The sequence below is a fragment of the Rhinoraja longicauda genome, chromosome 13 (assembly GCF_053455715.1).
Source record: "Rhinoraja longicauda isolate Sanriku21f chromosome 13, sRhiLon1.1, whole genome shotgun sequence".
Classification (NCBI taxonomy): domain Eukaryota; kingdom Metazoa; phylum Chordata; class Chondrichthyes; order Rajiformes; family Arhynchobatidae; genus Rhinoraja; species Rhinoraja longicauda.
The window spans coordinates 52,469,570-52,489,894 of NC_135965.1; the positions used below are offsets into that span (position 1 = coordinate 52,469,570).

Below are 20,325 nucleotides of genomic sequence, written 5' to 3' on the forward strand. Positions count from 1 at the left end.
GGATGACAGTTGACAGTTGTCAAGAAGTGAACATTTTCTTCTTTTCTAAAATGCCAGTACAAACTCAATACAGTACGTCTGACATATTGAAACAGAAGTCTTGCTTTATATTTATGTACTCCAGGGTATTCTGTAAGTAGTTTTGGTGGGAGGAAATTTTAATATTGTGCTTCTTTCCTCCCTTTTGCAGTTAATGCGTCAGTTCAGTTTAATGATTTTGTTTATCTTGAGGGGATTGTGTGACCTGTTGTGGGAAGCCAATCGTAGCACCTGCAAAATTGGATTTATTCCATACTTGCAGTAATGTTAACTATTCTGGAAACATGACTTTATTTCCTCAGTGTTATTGAAACATTTTATAATTGAGCTGAAAATTAATTTAACTCATTAAAGTAAGCAAGGACTCTGAACACAACAACCTCATGGAAAGAAAATATTGTGTTATTGACATCAGATGTTATCCTCCAAGAATAATGAAAAAAATATAGACGGTTCAGTGGTAATATTTTGTTCATTAATAGCAAAAGGTTTACGATAGATCTGAGATGTTGAGGATCTAGAATGCCTTAGTATGTGATTCACAAAAGGCACAAACATTACAGAGTCTTTTACCCAGAGTACGGGAATCAAGAACCAGAGGACATAGGTTTAAGGTGGGGGGGGGGGAGAAATTTAATAGGAACCCGAGGGCCTACTCTTTTACACAAAGGGTGGTAGGTATAAGGAATCAGCTGCCAGAGGAGGTAGATAAGGCAGGTGCTATCACAACATTTAAGAAACATTTCGACATGTACATGGATAGGATAGGTTTAGAGGGATATAGGCCATACATAGACAGATGGGACTAGTGTAGATGGGGCATGTTGGTCGGTGTGGGCAGATGGGACTAGTGTGGATGGGGCATGTTGGTCGGTGTGGGCAGGTGGGACTAGTGTAGATGGGGCATGTTGGTCGGTGTGGGCAGGTGGGACTAGTGTTGATGGGTCATGTTGGTCGGTGTGGGCAGGTGAGAGTAGTGTAGATGGGGCATGTTGGTCGGTGTGGGCAGGTGGGACTAGTGTGGATGGGGCATGTTGGTCGGTGTGGGCGGGTGGGACTAGTGTGGTTGGGGCATGTTGGTCGGTGTGGGTAGGTGTGACTAGTGTGGATGGGGCATGTTGGTCGGTGTGGGCGGGTGGGACTAGTGTGGTTGGGGCATGTTGGTCGGTGTGGGCAGGTGGGACTAGTGTAGATGGGGCATGTTGGACGGTGTGGGCAGGTTGGGACAAAGGGCCTGTTTCCACACTGTATGACTCCATTAAGCAAATGGATAAGTTAACGAGGAATTGAATACAAAAGCGGGGTGGTTATGCTTCAGTTATATCAGACCTTATCGGTTAATAAGGCTTTACTTTTTTGCGGAATAAAAATGTGAATACCAGTGCTGTCTCGTTGTTGTCCAGCTCACCCAAATGATGTGTTAGTGACAGGGTGTCCAAACTCTGTTTCTAGCAATACTTTCATCCATGTTGACCTAAATCTAACTGTCAGTGTCTCGCAGCTAAATACGTTATTAATACCATTGAAAACTGAAATGGAATGTTATTTAAAGGTCAAAGGCAGAGGTGTATACAACCCTCTGCAAAACAAGCCACAAGTCGACTAACTTAAGTTGGCATCCGGGTCATCACTGCCCCTGGGTGATGTCAGGAAGGTCCTCACAATGAAATGGCCAGAAATAGTGTCTTACAGCATGGAAACAGCTGGCTCAAGTTGTCCATGCCAACCAAGATGTTCCATCTAAGGTAGTCCCATTAGCCTGCATATCCCTGTAAACCTTTCCTATCCATATATCTGCCCTAATGTCTTTTAAATGTTGTTATTGACCCTGCTTCCACTACTTCTGGCAGCTCGTTCCATTTACCCACCAACCTCTGTTCCTCACTTTAAAGCTAAGCCCTCTAGTTCTTGGCGCAAGGCCCAAGCTACCTCCACTTCCACTGCAGCACCCATCCACTTGTGTCCTCCGTGTGGGCGTGCCTTCCAGGCCCGGATTGGCCTCACCAGTCACTTCCGGACCCACAGTCACCAATCCTCCAACTGAAAGTGAAGTCATGGTCATCTTCCAACCCGAAGGACGAACAACAACAACAGTTCTTGAAATCCCTGCATTGGGAAATAGATTCTGTGCATTCATCCTATCTATTTCTCATGATTTTATTCACCTTTGTATTCACCCCTCAGCCTCCTGCACTCCAAAAAATAAAGTCCTAGTCTACCCATCCTCTCTTTATAGTCCTGAGTCCTGGCAACAACCTCATAAATCTTGCTATCTACCTGTGATGAAACCTTCAGGGAACTGTGTACCTATCCTCCTGGATGCCTCTACTTTTATACACTCTCCAGGGGCCTACAATTCACTGTGAAGGTCTCCCTGGTCTGACTTCCCGAAATGCACTCTTATCCACATTAAACTCCATTAGCCATTTCTCGGCCCACTTACCCATCTGATCAAGATCCCATTGTAATACTTGATAACCATCTTCAATCTACAATACCACCTGTTTTAGTAGGGAAATAACTGCAGATGTTGGTACAAATCAAAGGTATCACAAAATGCTGGAGTAACTCAGCAGGTCAGGCAGCATCTAGGAGAGAAGGAATGGGTGATGTTTCGGGTCGAGACCCTTCTTCAGACTGATGTCAGGGGGGCGGGACAAAGAAAGGATATATGTGGAGACAGGCGGACTGAACGAAGGTGTTGAGCGAAACGCAGGCTCAGCGATCATTTCGCTCGATACCTTCGCTCAGTCCCCTTAACCAACCAATCAGTCTAAAGAAGGGTCTCGACCCGAAACGTTACCCATTCCTTCTCTCTTAGATGCTGCCTGACCTGCTGGGTTACTCCAGCATCAAGCCAAGTCAAGTCAAGTCAACTTTATTTGTCACATACACATACAAGATGTGCAGTGAAATGAAAGTGGCAACACCTGCGGATTGTGCTAAACTACAAAACAGAATAGAAATATATATATTTTTTAAAAGACACAACACAAGAAATAAATTAATACAGTAAATGAGTCCCTGGTGATATAAGAGTTAACAGTGCTGATGGCCTGTGGGAAGAAACTCCGTCTCATCCTCTCTGTTTTCACAGCGTGACAGCGGAGGCGTTTGCCTGACCGTAGCAGCTGGAACAGTCCGTTGCTGGGGTGGTAGGGGTCCCCCATAATGTTGCTGGCTCTGGATCTGCACCTCCTGATGTATAGATCCTATGCGATTTAAATGCCAGCAGAATTCCTGCAAAAAGCAAAATATTGCCATGTTCATCAGACCATAAAGAAATAAAAATTAAAGAAATGCCAACCAGTAAAACAGGTGGAATTTGTGGCAGGAAATTACCATTGGGGTGCCGGGGCGAGGATGAGTGCCAGCATTTCAGAAGCCTTATGTGCAGTCAAATCCTCCTTCCAAGTATGAATGAAAAAGTTATATTTGTCAAAAGAAATAAAAGGTTTCTTTGCTCATTGGTTGAGATTTCTTGTCACTACAGGCGACCTGCGGTTCAGAGGTAGACTTGTAGGAGTACACATCCACTGTGCTCTCCTACATCAACTGCTGTGTGGAGAATGTCACGGAGGACAAGGAAACAAAGATGTACCCAAACTGGAAACCCTGGATGAACAAGGAGGTACAGAACCTGTTGAGGGCACGCAACAATGGATGAACAAGGAGGTACAGAACCTGTTGAGGGCACGCAACAATACCTTTAAATCTGGTGACACTTCAGCATACAGTGTTGCCAGATCAAGCCTGAACAAAGGTATTAAAAGGGCCAAAGACACCCACAGGCAACGGGTGGAAGACCACTTCAACACCACGGACACCAGAAGCATGTGGCAGGGTGTCAGGGACATCACTGGCTACAAGAGCAGCCCTGCCTGCCCCCACAGCGATATGACACTAACCAATGAGCTAAACACCTTCTTTGCCCGCTTCAAAACTGGCAACACCACCTTGAGTGGAAGAACCACAGCCGAGGCGGAGGGACTGGTCTTGCAACTGAGCACACAGGAAGTACAACGCGCTCTGCCAAGGGTCAACCCACGCAAGGCTGCAGGCCCCGATGGAGTTCAAGGAAGGGTACTTAAGGTCTGTGCTGAACAGCTGGCTGAGGTATTCACCAGGATCTTTAACCTGTCACTATCTCTGGCTAAGGTCCCCAAGTGCCTGAAGTTGGCTACCATAGTGCCGGTGCCGAAAAAAGCCAAGATCACCAACCTGAACGACTACCGTCCGGTTGCCCTAACTCCGATAGTCATGAAGTGCTTTGAAAGGCTGGTCCTCTCACACATCAAATCCAACATCCCTGACTCACTGGACCCACATCAATTTGCATGCAGGGCAAACAGATCCACAGAGGACGCCATCTCTCTGGCTCTTCACAATGTCCTGACTCACCTGGAGAGACAGGGCACGTACGTGAGGATGCAATTCATTGACTGTAGCTCTGCCTTCAACACGGTCATCCCCACCAAGCTCATCACCAAACTCCACCAGCTAGGCCTCAGCTCGTCGTTATGTGACTGGATCCTGGACTTCCTGCTGGAGCGACCGCAGGCAGTGAGAATGGGCCCGCACCTGTCCTCCACTATCACCCTGAGTACCGGCACACCACAGGGCTGTGTTCTGAGCCCCATGCTCTACTCCCTCTTCACACACGACTGTGTTCCTGCATTCGACACCAACACCATTGTCAAGTTTGCAGACGACACAACGGTGATCGGGCTGATCACCAACGGTGATGAAATAAAATACAGAGCGGAGGTGCAGAACATGGCGGACTGGTGCTCGGATAACAACCTGTCCCTAAATACCACCAAGACCAAGGAGCTGATCATCAACCTCCGTAGGTCACATAATGGGGAATACGCCCCGATCTTTATCAACGGGGACAGTGTGGAGAGAGTGTCCAGCTTCAAGTTTCTGGGCACTCACATTTCGGAGGACCTAACATGGTCAAATAACACTGCTGCGCTGGTCAAGAAGGCACAGCAACGACTGTTCTACCTAAGAACACTGAAGAAGTCTGGTCTGCCCCATCAGCTGCTGACGACATTCTACCGCTGCACCATAGAGAGCATCCTAACACATGGCATCCCTGTGTGGTACCTCAGCTGCACGGAGGCAGAGAGGAAAGCTCTTCAGCGGGTAGTCCATAGAGCTCAGAGGACCATCGGAACACAGCTACCAGCCTTGGAGGGCATCTACAACACACGATGCCTCAGAAAAGCCACCAGCATCCACAAAGACTCTTCACACCCCTGCAACAGTCTGTTCGAACTTCTACCATCGGGCAGACGATACAAGGCCTTCTACGTCCGCACCTCCAGACTCAGGAACAGCTTCATCCCCAGGGCCATAGCTGCTATGAACTGGTCCTGCTGAGCCGGATGGTCACATCGCATAGTGAACCGGCACAGACCTACTTGCACTTTATACTGTTTTAAAACTGTTCTAATTTGTTTCATTGGGTTGTTTAAATTAATACTGACTAGCTAATTAATTTATTGCATCATATGGGAGGCACATTCCCAATCTCGTTGTACCCTTGTACAATGACAATAAAGATAGATCGTATTGTATTGTATTGTATTGTATTTTGCAACCTGGTAATGAGCTGCAGTGCCATACGTGACATGTTTTAGCAGAGTCAGCCTGCAAAGGTTTCTCAGATTGAGGTGACCCTGACTTGTTCTGTGCAAGCAGTGGAGGCACTTGACTTGTTTCCTGCAGGGAGCATTTCTCGCACATTGCTGGCAATTATTGTCCATCCAAATTGTCCCAATTAAGAGACATCAATGGTTCTGACGTCTCAGGTGACTGTGCATGGAATGACAAAGAAGATATTGGTGGTAATGAACTGACAGCCCCAGATATAACAATGGCATCAGACAGCACTATTGGTTTCTCAGCCAATAAAATACTTTTGAATTATAATCACTGTAATGATAATGATAAGCACAACAGTCAAAGTCTACAAATCAATGGCCCACGGCCACACCAAAATACTTGCCCAAATAGTTTATTTCAAAGTCATTGATTGAGAGAGGTGATTTGGCTGGGTCATTGGGAACATTCCTGTGTTTCCTTGAAGAATGCCATGTATCCATCTGTGTCGGCCAATTTACCTTTGCACTCAGCCAAAGATTCCTGATTTAACAGGGAGTGGTGTACGCAGTTACAATCAGATGATGTGGTTGTGGGCGAATGGGAAAAAAAGACAATCGTCACAGAAGCAAATTAAAATGTACTAATAAGAAGGATACGCTAAACATTTTTTAAACTTTGACAATAGACAATAGGTGCAGGAGGAGGCCATTCGCCCCCTCAAGCCAGCACCGCCATTCAATGCGATCATGGCTGATCATTCTCAATCAGTACCCCGTTCCTGCCTTCTCCCCATACCCCCTGACTCCGCCATCCTTAAGAGCTCTATCTAGCTCTCTTGAAAGCATTCAGAGAATTGGCCTCCACTGCCTTCTGAGGCAGAGAATTCCACAGATTCACAACTCTCTGACTGAACAGATTTACTGGTTGGGGCTCTTAACATTTAAACAATCATATTTTGCATTATGGAAGTGTTGATGGATGTGCAAGGAAGACATTTACTTCATGGGTCTGTGAGAGAGTTTGTGGAAGTAAGATGTGCTGTTTGTGTGTTTGGCTGACCTCTGGGTAGAGCAGACTTCAACCTCCTTTGAAGGCAAGCAGTTTTCTAATTACTTTGGGAATGCTTAAAAGCCTAAGAAATCCGACATAAATTGAATCAATATTTTCAAGTAAATTAACATTTTTTTAAATATAGGACCATTAATTTCCTTGACTAGAAGCAGTTTGATATTCCACATGCAGCCTGTGCTAAGCTTAATGAGCTTTTTTGAATGATGGGGTTTTAAGGAGTACACTGGCTCTTGGAGGTTCCATCAATAACAATAACAAATTGCTGGAGTAACTCAGCAGGTCAGGCAAAATCTGTGGAGGGAAAGGATAGGCAACATTTTGGGTCGGGATCTTAGTTCAGACTCATTGGGTTAATGCTATGAATGCTATGAAGACTAGGGTAATTAATCAAGATTTCTAGATAAGGGAGCATCGATTCATGTAAATGGTACATGGAGAGGTGGCTGGTAGTGGATTTGGGGCTAATGGTATAGAAATAATCATCATCTCATCGGCACACGTGCACTTAAACCTAATGCTGAAGAGAAATACTGTGGTTGCTAGATTTATGAAATAGTAATAGAAAATGTTGAAAATATTCACTGAATGAAAAATTTTAAAAGCCCATCGACCTGAAAGAAAAATGTTTCTTCATAAATACTGCCATTTCTGCAGCTTTGACTTTTGGATATTGAATCCATTGGGTGGGATCCAAGTGGCAACATATAAATAAGGAACGGGAGGGTCCATAAATATATCCTTTTCATTCAGGGGTCACCGTGCATGGAATGAAAAGAAGATACTGGTGGAGATGAATTGACTGTCCTATATCTAACGATAGCATCAAAAAGTGCCATGAAGTTGGATAAGGGAAGAGAGCTAGTGGAGGACAACACAACAAACTAATCAAGTGCGGATGAGAGCATAAGAAGACATCAAATGTCATGATAAGTTCATAACTTATACAGGGTGGCACAATACTGTTTGTTGAGGAATTGTGCCACTTAAATAGGCCGAGAAATGTGTTGGTACAACACCCAAAACACAGGCTCTGTGAAGATGATAATTGGATTGATAAAACGTGCCCTTATTTCTATGTGACTATTGCCAATAAGGTTGTACGTTTTGTGAGATGATTTGTGACCCCCTAGATCTTTATTATTGGTCTTCCACCTCACCCAAATGGCAATAGAGTGTCCAAACTCTGTTTCTGGCAACATTTGCAACCACATTGACCAAATTCATAACTGTCGTTGTCTCACGGAAAGAAAAGTTATTAATATCACTGAAAACTGAAATGGAATGTTATTTAAAGGTCAAAGGCAGAGTGGCATACAGCCCTCGAGAAGACAAACCACAAGTACACTGACTCAAATTGGCACCATAGTCATCACCTCCGCAGGGTATTTTCAGGATGTTGCTCGTAATGAAGTGAACAGAAATACCAGCAGAAATCCTACAAAAAGCAAAACGTGCCTTGATCCCGATGTCATAAAGAAATATATGCCTAAAGGAATTTTATCTAATGAAACATGTGGCATTTGTGACAGCAAATTATCACTGAGTCACCAGGGTAGGCATAATTGCCCCCGATGAACGGCCACACTTTTAGAAGCATTGTGTACAGTCAGATGCTCCTTCAGTAAGAATGCAAAAGTTGCATTTGCCAAAAAAAACAGTTCCCCACCTCACTGGTTGTTTTCCTGACTTCCACAATGTGGCACTGGGCATCACTGTCATATGTGACATGTTTTAGCAGAGTCAGCCTGCAAACCTCAGATTGAGGTGACCCTGACTTGTTCTATGGAAGTAGTGCAGACACTTGACTGTTTCCTGCAGGCACATTGCTGGCAATTATTGTCTATCCAAATCGTCCCAATTAAGAGACATTACTGGTCCAGTAATCACATATAGCCCTGGGTGAATAAAGAAAGCAGATTCTTTTCTCTGAAGGACATTAACAAATCAGATAAGTTTTTACAGCAATGTAGTAGTTTCATGTCTGCCGTTATAAAAATTAGCTTTCTTTAAAATTCCAGATTGTTTAATTTATTTGTATTTGAATTCTCCAGCTGCATTGGCTGCAGTTTGACCTCCAATCACTAGATAAAAGGTCCAGGAATCTGGCAGCTAGTCCAGTAACTTAACCACTGAACTGCTACTGAACCTTATAATGTAAATGTTACAGAGGCTTGTTTATTAACAGGTGCACCTATACTTTCTGAGGTAATGTTATAAATAGAGTTTGTTCATTATGTGGGAAATATATTGAAAAACTTCATGTACATAAACAGTGCCACTTCTGAAGAAGGGTCTCGACCCGAAACGTTACCCATTCCTTCTCTCATGAGATGCTGCCTGACCTGCTGAATTACTCCATCATTGTGTGTCTACCTTTGATTTTAACCAGCATCTGCAGTTTTTTTCCTAAACAGTGCCACTTATGTATCCTGATGGTAATTTGTGTTATACTGTTCTTTCCTTACTTTAGATGCCACAGAATGAGACCATTTGTAAATATTGTGGAGTTAGTTACCTGATACATCACGAATTCAAATTAATGGAAGAAAAAGTAAAAGCAATGGAAGCAGAATTGGAATATTACCGTGACAGTGTTGTCCGGGAAAAAAAATTGCAAGGAGAGCTTTATTCAATAAACCAGTGTGTGGAACAGCTGAAAAATGATAACAACGAGAAGAAAGAACGGTTGGTACAAAGGTTGCACCATATTTTTGAACAAAGAATATAGCATAGTACAGCACAGGACAGGTCCTTTGGGTCATAACGTCTGTGCCGAACATGATGCCAAGTTAAACTAATCTCTGCCTGCATGTGACCCATATGCCTTCATTCCCTAAATATCTATGTACCTCTCGTAACTGCCACTATGATGTTTGCTCCACCACCATCTCTGGCAGCATGCTCCAGGCACTCACCACTCCCCGCACATCCCCTTTAAGCTTTGCCTCCTCACCTAAACGCCATGCTCTCTAGTCTTTTGACATTTCCTCTCAAGAAAAATGGTTCTGACTGTCTACCCTATACTGTATATATGCCTCTCATAATTTTATATCTTTTCGACTATCTTTTAACGTTAAAAAAAATTGTTCTGCTCTAATGATCAATACATTAGAATGTATAGTTTTAATTTTTCCCTTTCAGCAAAACTTGTGCATTGTCTCTTGCCCAGAATATATTCTGTACCATGGAGACACAAGACACTACAGATGCTGGAATCTGATGCAGAACACAAAGTGCTGGAGTAACTCAGCGGATTAGGCAGCATCTCTGGAGTACACGGATAGGCAACGTTTCGGGTCGAGACAGGTGAGGGGAATTTGAGATTGGTGATGTGTGGATAGAGGCTAGAGATGAAAAGGTGATGTGTGGATAGAGGCTAGAGATGAAAAGGGGACAAAAGGAGACAAAGATCCATTTCTTGCACTCCCCTTCTCCCCCCATGTCCCCTTCCCCATGTCTCCTTCCCCCCCATGTCCCCTTCCCCCCCATGTCCCCTTGCACTCCCCTTCCCCCCATGTCCCCTTCCCCCATGTCCCCTTCCCCCATGTCCCCTTCCCCCCATGTCCCCTTCCCCCATGTCCCCTTCCCCCATGTCCCCTTCCCCCCCATGTCCCCTTCCCCCCCATGTCCCCTTCCCCCCATGTCCCCTTGCACTCCCCTTCTCCCCCCATGTCCCCTTCCCCCCCATGCCCCCTTCACCCCCATGTCCCCTTCCCCCCCCATGTCCCCTTCCCCCCCATGCCCCCTTCACCCCCATGTCCCCTTCCCCCATGTCCCCTTGCACTCCCCTTCCCCCCATGTCCCCTTCCCCCCCATGTCCCCTTCCCCCCATGTCCCCTTCCCCCCATGTCCCCTTCCCCCCATGTCCCCTTCCCCCCCATGTCCCCTTCCCCCCCATGTCCCCTTCCCCCCATGTCCCCTCCCCCCCATGTCCCCTCCCCCCCATGTCCCCTCCCCCCCCCCATGTCCCCTTGCACCCCCCTTCCCCCCATGTCCCCTTCCCCCCCATGTCCCCTTGCACTCCCCTCCCCCATGTCCCCTCCCCCCCATGTCCCCTTCCCCCCATGTCCCCTTGCACCCCCTTCCCCCCCATGTCCCCTTCCCCCCCATGTCCCCTTGCACTCCCCTTGCACTCCCCTCCCCCATGTCCCCTTGCACTCCCCCCATGTCCCCTCCCCCCCATGTCCCCTTGCACTCCCCTCCCCCCATGTCCCCTTCCCCCCATGTCCCCTTCCCCCCCCATGTCCCCTTGCACCCCCTTCCCCCCCATGTCCCCTTCCCCCCCCATGTCCCCTTCCCCCCCATGTCCCCTTCCCCCCCCATGTCCCCTTGCACTCCCCTTCCCCCCATGTCCCCTTCCCCCCATGTCCACTTGCACTCCCCTCCCCCCCATGTCCCCATGCACTCCCCTTCCCCCCCATGTCCCCTTCCCCCCCCATGTCCCCTTCCCCCCCATGTCCCCTTGCAACCCCTTCCCCCCATGTCCCCTTCCCCCCATGTCCCCTTGCACTCCCCTTCCCCCCCATATCCCCTCCCCCCCATGTCCCCTTCCCCCCCATGTCCCCTTGCACTCCCCTTCCCCCCCCATGTCCCCTTGCACTCCCCTCCCCCCCATGTCCCCTTCCCCCCCCATGTCCCCTTGCTCTCCCCTCCCCCCCATGTCCCCTTGCACTCCCCCCCATGTCCCCTTCCCCCCCATGTCCCCTTCCATCAACATTCCTTCCTCTGGTTTCACATTTTTCACCTCTTCTCTCTCCTCTCCCTTTTGTCTCCGTTTCATCTCTAGCTTTTGTCCACCTATCTGTCATTCAAACCACCCTCGCCTCTATCCACCTATCACTTACCAAGCTTTGTCCCACCCCCATCTCTTTTCCAGATTTCTCGCCGTACTCTCATCTAAAAAAGGGCGATGACCCAAAACATCACTTATCTTTTCCCTCTAGAGATGCTGCCTGACCCACTGAGTTACACCAGCACGTTGTGTTCTGTATTCTGTATCATAATTGCCATTAATGCTGCAATTTATTTGGGAAAGACAAATCATGCCATTGACTCTCTCATTATTTTTTTAATGTTTCTACTAAGTATTTGGTAACTGGCAAATATAATTCTGGGTTTGTCATATTTAACCATTAGTTTGCACTGCATTTAAAGAAGCATTTATTGGGGAATATGTGTACAGCATTGTAGTCACAAAGCCAGATCGGTCAAAGCATTTCTAAATGACAACAGATAATATTTTGGATAAAAATAAGCAGTGAGTTAGTAAGATTTTACTCTGACTAAATAAATACATCAACCTCCTCACTGTCAATAACACCATCAATTTTCATGTCATCTGCAGTTACTGATCATACTTTCAACATTAATTTCCAAATTATTAACGTGTTTGATAAACAGTGAAGGTACTGGCACTGATTCCTGTGGCACAAGAATCTAATTAGAAGAGGCTTCTATTTACAATGTAAATCTTCCACCATGAACCTTTCTCTCTGGTAGCCAAGCCAACCTCAGATCCAATTTGCCAACTTGCCTTGGATCCCAAGGACTTCCACTCTAATGTAAATGAAAGTCCATGTTGACACGATGGGCCGAAGGTCCTGTTTCCATGCTGTTTCACTCTGTGACTTTGTGACTCCAAAGTGCCAGATACACATGAAATTGCAGTCAATTTAGGAGGCTATCGTTATCTGTCATACAACATGGTGTGAAAAAGCGTGAATCAGTGCTTTTAAGAAGTTTGTCACTGAAGGCACTCACAAAATTGTAAGCTAAACACTTACTGGAGGAAGTCGGCAGGTCAGGCAGCATCTGTGGAAGGAATGGACAGGTGACATTTCAGGTTAGGACCCTTTTTCAGATTTATTGGAGTAAGGGGGAGAAAGCTGGAAAGGAGCAGTGGGTGTGGGCCTGGCAAATGATAGGAACAAAACCCTGCAGATGCTGGTTTAAATCGAAGGTAGACACAAAATGCTGGAGTCTAAAGAAGGGTCTCGACCCGAAACGTCACCCATTCCTTCTCTCCCAAGATGCTGCCTGACCTGCTGAGTTATTCCAGCATTTTGTGTCTACCTGGCAAATGATAATTGGATACGGGTGGGGGGTTTAATCGGAAGACGGACAGTAAGCGATGAAAGCTGGAGGTGAAAAGGGAGACAAAAGGGTGTTAGATAAGAAGAGTGAAAAGATGGAGGGAAGGATATGGGTTGTCAGGGTCAGGGGAGACAGTGGATAAAATGGGAAATGGGGTATTCAGGAATGAGAAGGAGGGAAGGAGCAAGGTGACAGGCCTGGTGGGAGAAATGTGTGGTAGAAAGAGGGGGTAGAGGATTAGTTAGTTTAAGTGATATTTAAGTTTAGTTTTTAAAACATTGACATACATTTTGTTCAGAATGTTATTGCATCGTTCTCTATCTTTCCTGGTGTTTTACTGTCACATTTTTCAGATTGAACGTCATGAGTGGACAACTTGCAGCCAAACAGAAAGAACTGGAGGACACGCTCCTGAAAACGGAGGTCAGTTCAGACCAGCTAATGGAAGCACAGAGCCAACTAAAACTTTTCAGGTAATAAAAATCTGTAAAACTGCGTGCAATTATTAAAATATGGGAAATTAAAACACGACTGAAGTCCACTGTACCATTGTGTTGCCTGAAGAATCCATGGCATGTGAATAAATAATCAGGATAGCATGGTAGGAAAAAGGCAGCAGATGGTTAACAACTGTCTGGCTGTTTTGAAGCTTTCAAACAATTATAATGTCCCAGCAAGCATGCAGATTCTTTTGGTTTCCAGTGGATAAAGAGGATCAAACAAAACAGGTGACACATTGCACGCTCATGGCATCAGCACAAGTAATTAAAAGCAGCAGTTTCCTTAGTGAAGGCAAAGTAATCGTGTGAGTTCATGGACATATATTTTTGTTATATCGATGCAGCCCAGCTTTTCACTTTAAACATACTGGTATTTAGGTTTGCTTCGAGTTTATGCGATTGAGTTTAAATTAGCACCACGTTAAAATCTGGCCTAAGTAAATTAACAGAAAGGAATCCTCCTTTGATCTGAATCAATATCATATTTCGCAGGGAAAGAACAAAGCAGCAAGGACACGTTGTGGAGCAAGCTGCCTCTTCCCTTCATGGAATAAGGATTGAGCTAGCAAAGCTTAAGGACGGCGTAAGGGGCAATTTGGCGATATGGGACCCCTTCAGCAAAACGCTGGCACGCTGCCTGAAGGTCACAAACAGTTCTGTACAGTTGGGTGAGTGCGATGTTGTTATTGGTTCAAAAACAGAAAAAAATGGTCAGCATTTTTTATACACCAATTTTTATTAGTGAAATGAATTTAACAAAACTTGGACTCAAATTGATCATTTTAATTTCGAAAATATACCCTTGAGAGTTCCCTGTGCAGGTGCTGATTTAATCATTTTTCTTCAATCAGGCAATGTTTTTGTATTGAACTTGCAAAATTAGCTAATACGTTGTGAGATGAAAACCCTGCACCGAATTCATAATTACATTTTGTATTTGCTTAAAGAAAGTTATTATGAAGTACATTCAAAATGAAGTCATACAGAAAAAGCTGGAGTCATAAGGAATAGGAGTACAATTAGGCCATTCAGCCCATCGTCTACTCTGCCATTCAATCGTGGCTGGCCTATCTCTCCCTCCTAACCCCATTCTCCTGCTTTCTCCCCATAACCTCTGACACCTGTACACATCAAGAATCTATCTATCTCTGCCTTAAAAATATCCCTTCTGTGGCAAAGAATTCCACAGATTCACCACCCTCTGACTAAATAAATTTCTCCTCATCTCCTTCCTAAAAGAAGGTCCTTTAATTCTGAGGTTATGACCTCTTGTTCTTGACTCTCCCTTTTCTATGTCGGCACTGGGCCTCTAATCCCAAGCAAAGTATGAGCCTGATCTCCCAGTGGGTCAGCATTTCAACTCCCCCTCCCACTCCCAGTCTGACCTTTCTGTCATGGGCCTCCTCCATTGTCATAGTGAGGCCCACTGCAAATTGGAGGAACAGCACCTCATATTTCGCTTGGGCAGGTTACAGCCCAGCGGTATGAACATTGATTTCTCTAACTTTAGATAGCTCCTCTGTCCCTCTCTTTCCCTCCCCCTTCCCAGTTCTCCCACTGTCTTCCTGTCTCCACCTATATCCTTTCTTTGTCCCACCCCATCCCCTGACGCCAGTCTGAAGAAGGGTCTCGACCCGAAACGTCACCCATTCCTTCTCTCCTGAGATGCTGCCTGACCTGCTGAGTTACTCCAGCTTTTTGTGATACCTGGGATCATTCTTGTAAACCTCCTCTGGACCCTCCAGAGCCAGCACATCCTTCCTCAGATATGGGCCCAAACTCAGTAACTCAACAGGTCAGGCAGCATCTCTGGAGAAAAGGAATAGGTGACGTTTTGGGTTGAGACCGTCGCTTTTTGTAGTCTCGTAGTGGTCAGACCCAGCTTTTTAATGTCTATCTTCAGTTTAAACCAGCATCTTCAGTTCCTTCCTACACAGAATGAAGCTATGTTGTTCCTTATGACTTTTATTCCATTGATATTTTTCACTTAAATCAGAACTTGTTAAACGTTGTCAATGGTACACAACATCAAGATGATTTCAAGTCCCTGTGCCGTGTTTGCATCTAAAAGTAGAGAAGCAGTAGAGCTAATCAAGCAAACAGATTTGAAACATGTCGCTTGTGTCTGCCTGCCTCAATTTTCAGATCGGGTCTTTGACCTGGTGACCAGAGCGCCAGTGGGAAACAAGCAGGGTCCATGTTCACGACTGTAAATTGGATCACAAGTTATAATCACACTGACAATACCATTTTTATCACTTTGCTTGGTTTTGCTGGAGGTTCATGCTGTTGTTCATTAAAACTGGCAGCAACTGGAGGTGCTAGTGGAGAACATTTTAGAGACAACTTCAGCAGGACTGTCAATGTCGTGTGTAATGGATGGCACAGTGGCATAGCTGGTCGAGCCGTTGTCTCAAAGCATCAGAGACCTGGGTTAGATCCTGACCTCGGGTGCTGTTAGTATGGAGTTTGCCCATTCTCCCTGTGACTGCATGGGTTTCCCTAGGGTGCTCTGGTTACCTCCAACATAACATAACAAAACTTTATTGTCACTCGGCACAAACACCGAACGAAATTTCAGCAGTCACAAGACACAGCAAAAAAGAAAAGAACACAGGACACACGACCCCAACACAAACATCCATCACAGTGACTCCAAACACCCCCTCACTGTGATGGAGGCAACAAAACTTCCCCTCTCCTCCCCCCGCACCGTGTGTAACTAATCCCAACGATGTGTGAGTTTGTAGGTTATTTGGCCTCTGTAAATTGCCGCTTGTGTGTTGGGAGTGGATGAGAAAGTTGGATAAGTTTGAACGTGTGAATGGACGAGTGATGGTCAGTATGAACATTGTGGGCCAAAGGGCCTGTTTTTATGCTGTAACTTTCCCTCCCTCCTTCCCTCCCTGCCTCCCTCCCTCCTTCCCTCCCTCACATTGAGGTCATACACTATAAAAACAAAATTACAGGCCCATAACTCATCCATTAAACGGTCTGATTTTATCACGTCATTGTTATTAAGTCATCTTTAGACTAAATTGCAAACCAGATCTGATATTTGAAAATCAACTATGTATTTTAGGCATTTGAAAATGTTAAAAGTAGTGAACAAAGGAAAAAATCCAAGCAGCTCCATCTGTGCCAGTATACGTGACTACGTTGAGAAACATCAGAGCACTGTGGACAGTGTGGCTGCTGCAATGTCATCTGCAATAGAGCATCCATGGACAATAGTCTTAAGTACCAGTTCTTTCTCTAGTGGATGCTTTCAGTTGTGTGATGATATTATGTAGATAGACACAAAATGCTGGAGTAATTCAGCGGGTCAGGCGGCATCTTTGGAGGAAAGGAATAGGCAACGATTTGGGTCGTGGCCCTTCTTCAGACTTCAGAGTTAGGGTCTGAAGAAGGGTCTCAACCCGAAATGTCACCTATTCCTTTTCTCCAAAGATGCTGCCTGACCCCTTGAGCTACTCCTACATTTTGTGTCTATCTTCGGTATAAACCAGCATCTGCAGTTCCTTCCTCGACATATTATGTTAAGGGTTGTTAAAATCATAATGTTGAGTTTCAGTCAACAGATATCGAGCTGCCTGTTATAGAAGTGAGGAAGATTAAATAAGTTTATCTTATTTCTGTTGTGCCCTAAAAACGTCTGAATGATGTGAGACTAAGCAAAAATAGCTGATGGTCTTTTGCTGATGATGTTCAATGAAGTGCATTTATGAGACAAGTACAGTATGGAACAGGCCTGCGACCACTCATGTGTTGAATAAAAAAGATGATAAGAAGTGGGGAGCAAGAACATTAACGTGGGATTCTACAAAAACAATAGTTAGATCACAACTAAAATTATCTGTACAATTCTGGTCACCACACTATTGGAAGAATAGCACTGGTGAAGAAGGTACCGAGGAGATATATGCAGATGATACCAGAGCTTAGGAGAGCTAGTTTGTGGCTGTGGTTGTGTTGTTTGTAAAAAATAAGGGAAGATTTAATCAAAGCGGCCATTATTATGACAGTCTGAGAAGAAACGAACAGGAAGGACATAGTTTTGGAAAGACACAAAATGCTGGAGTAGCTCAGCGGGTCAGGCAGCATCTCCGGAGAACATGGATTATGGTGATGTTTTGGGTCGGATCCTTCTTCAGACATCATTTCCTTAGCAGAAGCCTTAAATTACTAGGGGACATGGTTTGATGTTATCACAAAGGTGATTGGAGAAATGTTGAGGAATTCTTTCTCCAAAGAGTGTTCAGGTGTCTAAAACTCAGTCTGTAGGGGATCAATGTAGAAATCCCACCACGTTTAAAAAGACTGTAGATGAGTACTCAACGAAGGTTTTTATTCACAAAATGCTGGATTAACTCAGCAGGTCAGGCAGCATCTCAGGAGAGAAGGAATGGGCGACGTTTCGGGTCGAGAGCCTTCTTCAGACTGATGTCAGGGGGGCGGGACAAAGGAAGGATGAGCACTCAATGTAACTTTCCCAGCAGGAGCTGGAATATATAAATGGTTCTGTTGGGGCAGTATAGATCGAATGGGCTAAATGTGTACTGTAAATGCAAATTATTCTGTTATTGATTCCAGATTGACTAACAGAATTCCTTTCTTTATTAGGTTCATCACCTTAATTTACTGCTTATGTCTCTGTGCTCTTCAGTAGTAATGTCCTAAATCACAGTAAATGCTCTCTGATGTTGCAGTTGTTTAACTTGGTGAACTGTTGATTGCAAAATTTTATGTACCATTCCTTTTATTGCAAGGAAGATGTAATAGCAATTTGAGGCTACAATTACCTTGATACAGGCTGAGCCATCCAACACTTACCTGAATTTAGATGAGTGCTTCTAAATCTGTAGACATAGTTTAGTATGCAGAATAATAGGTTTGGGTAATTTCGAGGAGACTGATAGTGTGAGCGTATGAATAAAAATATTCTCAGAACAGCACATAAACTCATACACTTTTAAATATGTGCTATGAATATTGTGAAGAATTTTCTGCTTTTAGTTCTGTTTTCAGCCTCTCCACTGTGGTTGATGAAAAAATCTGAAAATTTCCAACAACTGTTTTTTTTCCAGACCTCCTGCATCCTGTTGGGCTTTTGTTTCATTACCTTGACAACTCTGATCTGTACCCTTTAACAAACATTACCAGTATTCCCTCCACTTTCCTCCTCTCTGCAACTTAAAATGAAGACCCTTGACCTAAAATACTGACTGTTTGTTTCTCTGTCCATGATGCAGCTTGGCCTCTTGAATGCTTCCAGCATTTTCCAGTTTTATTTCTTTATGTATTTAATGTGTACAGATTGAAAATACTCACTTGAAAAAAATTAATTATTGTAATATAATCACCACTCATTTACTGACTTATAATCAACTGTTAGTTGTTGAACATTTATGCATATTGGCACACATTTGGCGTTATAGACCCGTACAGCACAGAACCAGGCCTTTCAACGCATTACATCCATTCCAAACTTTTGTCCACCATTTGCTTTCATTAGGTCAGTATCACAAGAACATAAGAAAACAGAAGCAGGAGTAAGCCATCAGTCCCTTCAAATTGTCTCCTTCATTTAATATGATCGTGGCTGATTATTGCTGGCCTCAACCCCTGTTATATGCCATTTCTCCATACCCCTCTATTCATCGATCTATTGTATATTTGCCAAGTATTTATAATGATTCTAGCCTCCATCGCCTGCTGGGGCAGTGAATTGCAGAAAACACCATCTGTGAGAAGAAAATGACTACGTATCGGTCTAATCTTGTGGTTAGGACCCGTGTATGGTATTCTCCAACTTGTGAAAACATCTCACCTTCCATCTGGTCAGTGATGGGGAAGATGCTGGAGTCAATTATAAAAGACGAAGTTGCGGAGCATTTGGATAGCAGTAACAGGATCGTTCCGAGTCAACATGGATTTACGAAGGGGAAATCATGCTTGATTAATCTCCAGGGATTTTTTGAGGGTGTAACTAGGAAAATTGACAGGGGAGAGCTGGTGGATGTGGTGTACCTCGACTTTCAGAAAGACTTTGACAAGGTCCCACATAGGAGATTGGTGGGCAAAATTAGAGCACATGGTATTGGGGGTAGGGTACTGACATGGATAGAAAATTGGTTGACAGACTGAAAGCAAATAGTGGGATAAATGGGTCCCTTTCAGAATGGCAGGCAGTGACTAGTGGGGTACCGCAAGGCTCGGTGCTGGGACCGCAGCTATTTACAATATACATTAATAACTTGGATGAAGGGATTAAAAGTACCATTAGCAAATTTGCAGATGATACAAAGCTGGGTGGCAGTGTGAACTGTGAGGAAGATGCTATGAGGTTGCAGGGTGACTTGGACAGGTTATGTGAGTGGGCGGATGCATGGCAGATGCAGTTTAATGTGGATAAGTGTGAGGTTATCCACTTTGGTGGTAAGAATAGGAAGGCAGATTATTATCTGAATGGTGTCAAATTAGGAAAAGGGGACGTACAACGAGATCTGGGTGTCCTAGTGCATCAGTCACTGAAAGGAAGCATGCAGGTACAGCAGGCAGTGAAGAAAGCCAATGGAATGTTGGCCTTCATAAGAAGAGCAGTTGAGTATAGGAGCAAAGAGGTCCTTTTGCAGTTGTACAGGGCCCTAGTGAGACTGCACCTGGAGTACTGTGTGCAGTTTTGGTCTCCAAATTTGAGGAAGGATATTCTTGCTATTGAGGGCGTGCAGCGTAGGTTTACTAGGTTAATTCCCGGAATGGCGGGACTGTCATATGTTGAAAGACTGGAGCGACCAGGCTTGTATACACTGGAATTTAGAAAGATGAGAGGGGATCTTATCAAAACGTATAAGATTATTAAGGGGTTGGACACGTTAGAGGCAGGAAACATGTTCCCAATGTTGGGGGAGTCCAGAACAAGGGGCCACAGTTTAAGAATAAGGGGTAGGCCATTTAGAACTGAGATGAGGAAAAACTTTTTCAGTTAGAGAGTTGTGAATCTGTGGAA

General features: G+C 44.7%; 1 protein-coding gene across 1 annotated transcript in view; it reads left to right on the top strand.

Annotated features, from left to right (window-relative positions):
* The window catches only part of lekr1 (Leucine-, glutamate- and lysine-rich protein 1), a 118,023-nt gene that overhangs the window by 35,847 nt on the left and 61,851 nt on the right, over positions 1-20,325 (top strand). The window contains exons 3-5 of the mRNA XM_078410106.1: positions 9,194-9,408; positions 13,170-13,289; positions 13,809-13,984. Coding sequence (XP_078266232.1) covers positions 9,194-9,408; positions 13,170-13,289; positions 13,809-13,984 — 511 coding nt within the window. The remainder of the gene's footprint in view (positions 1-9,193; positions 9,409-13,169; positions 13,290-13,808; positions 13,985-20,325) is intronic.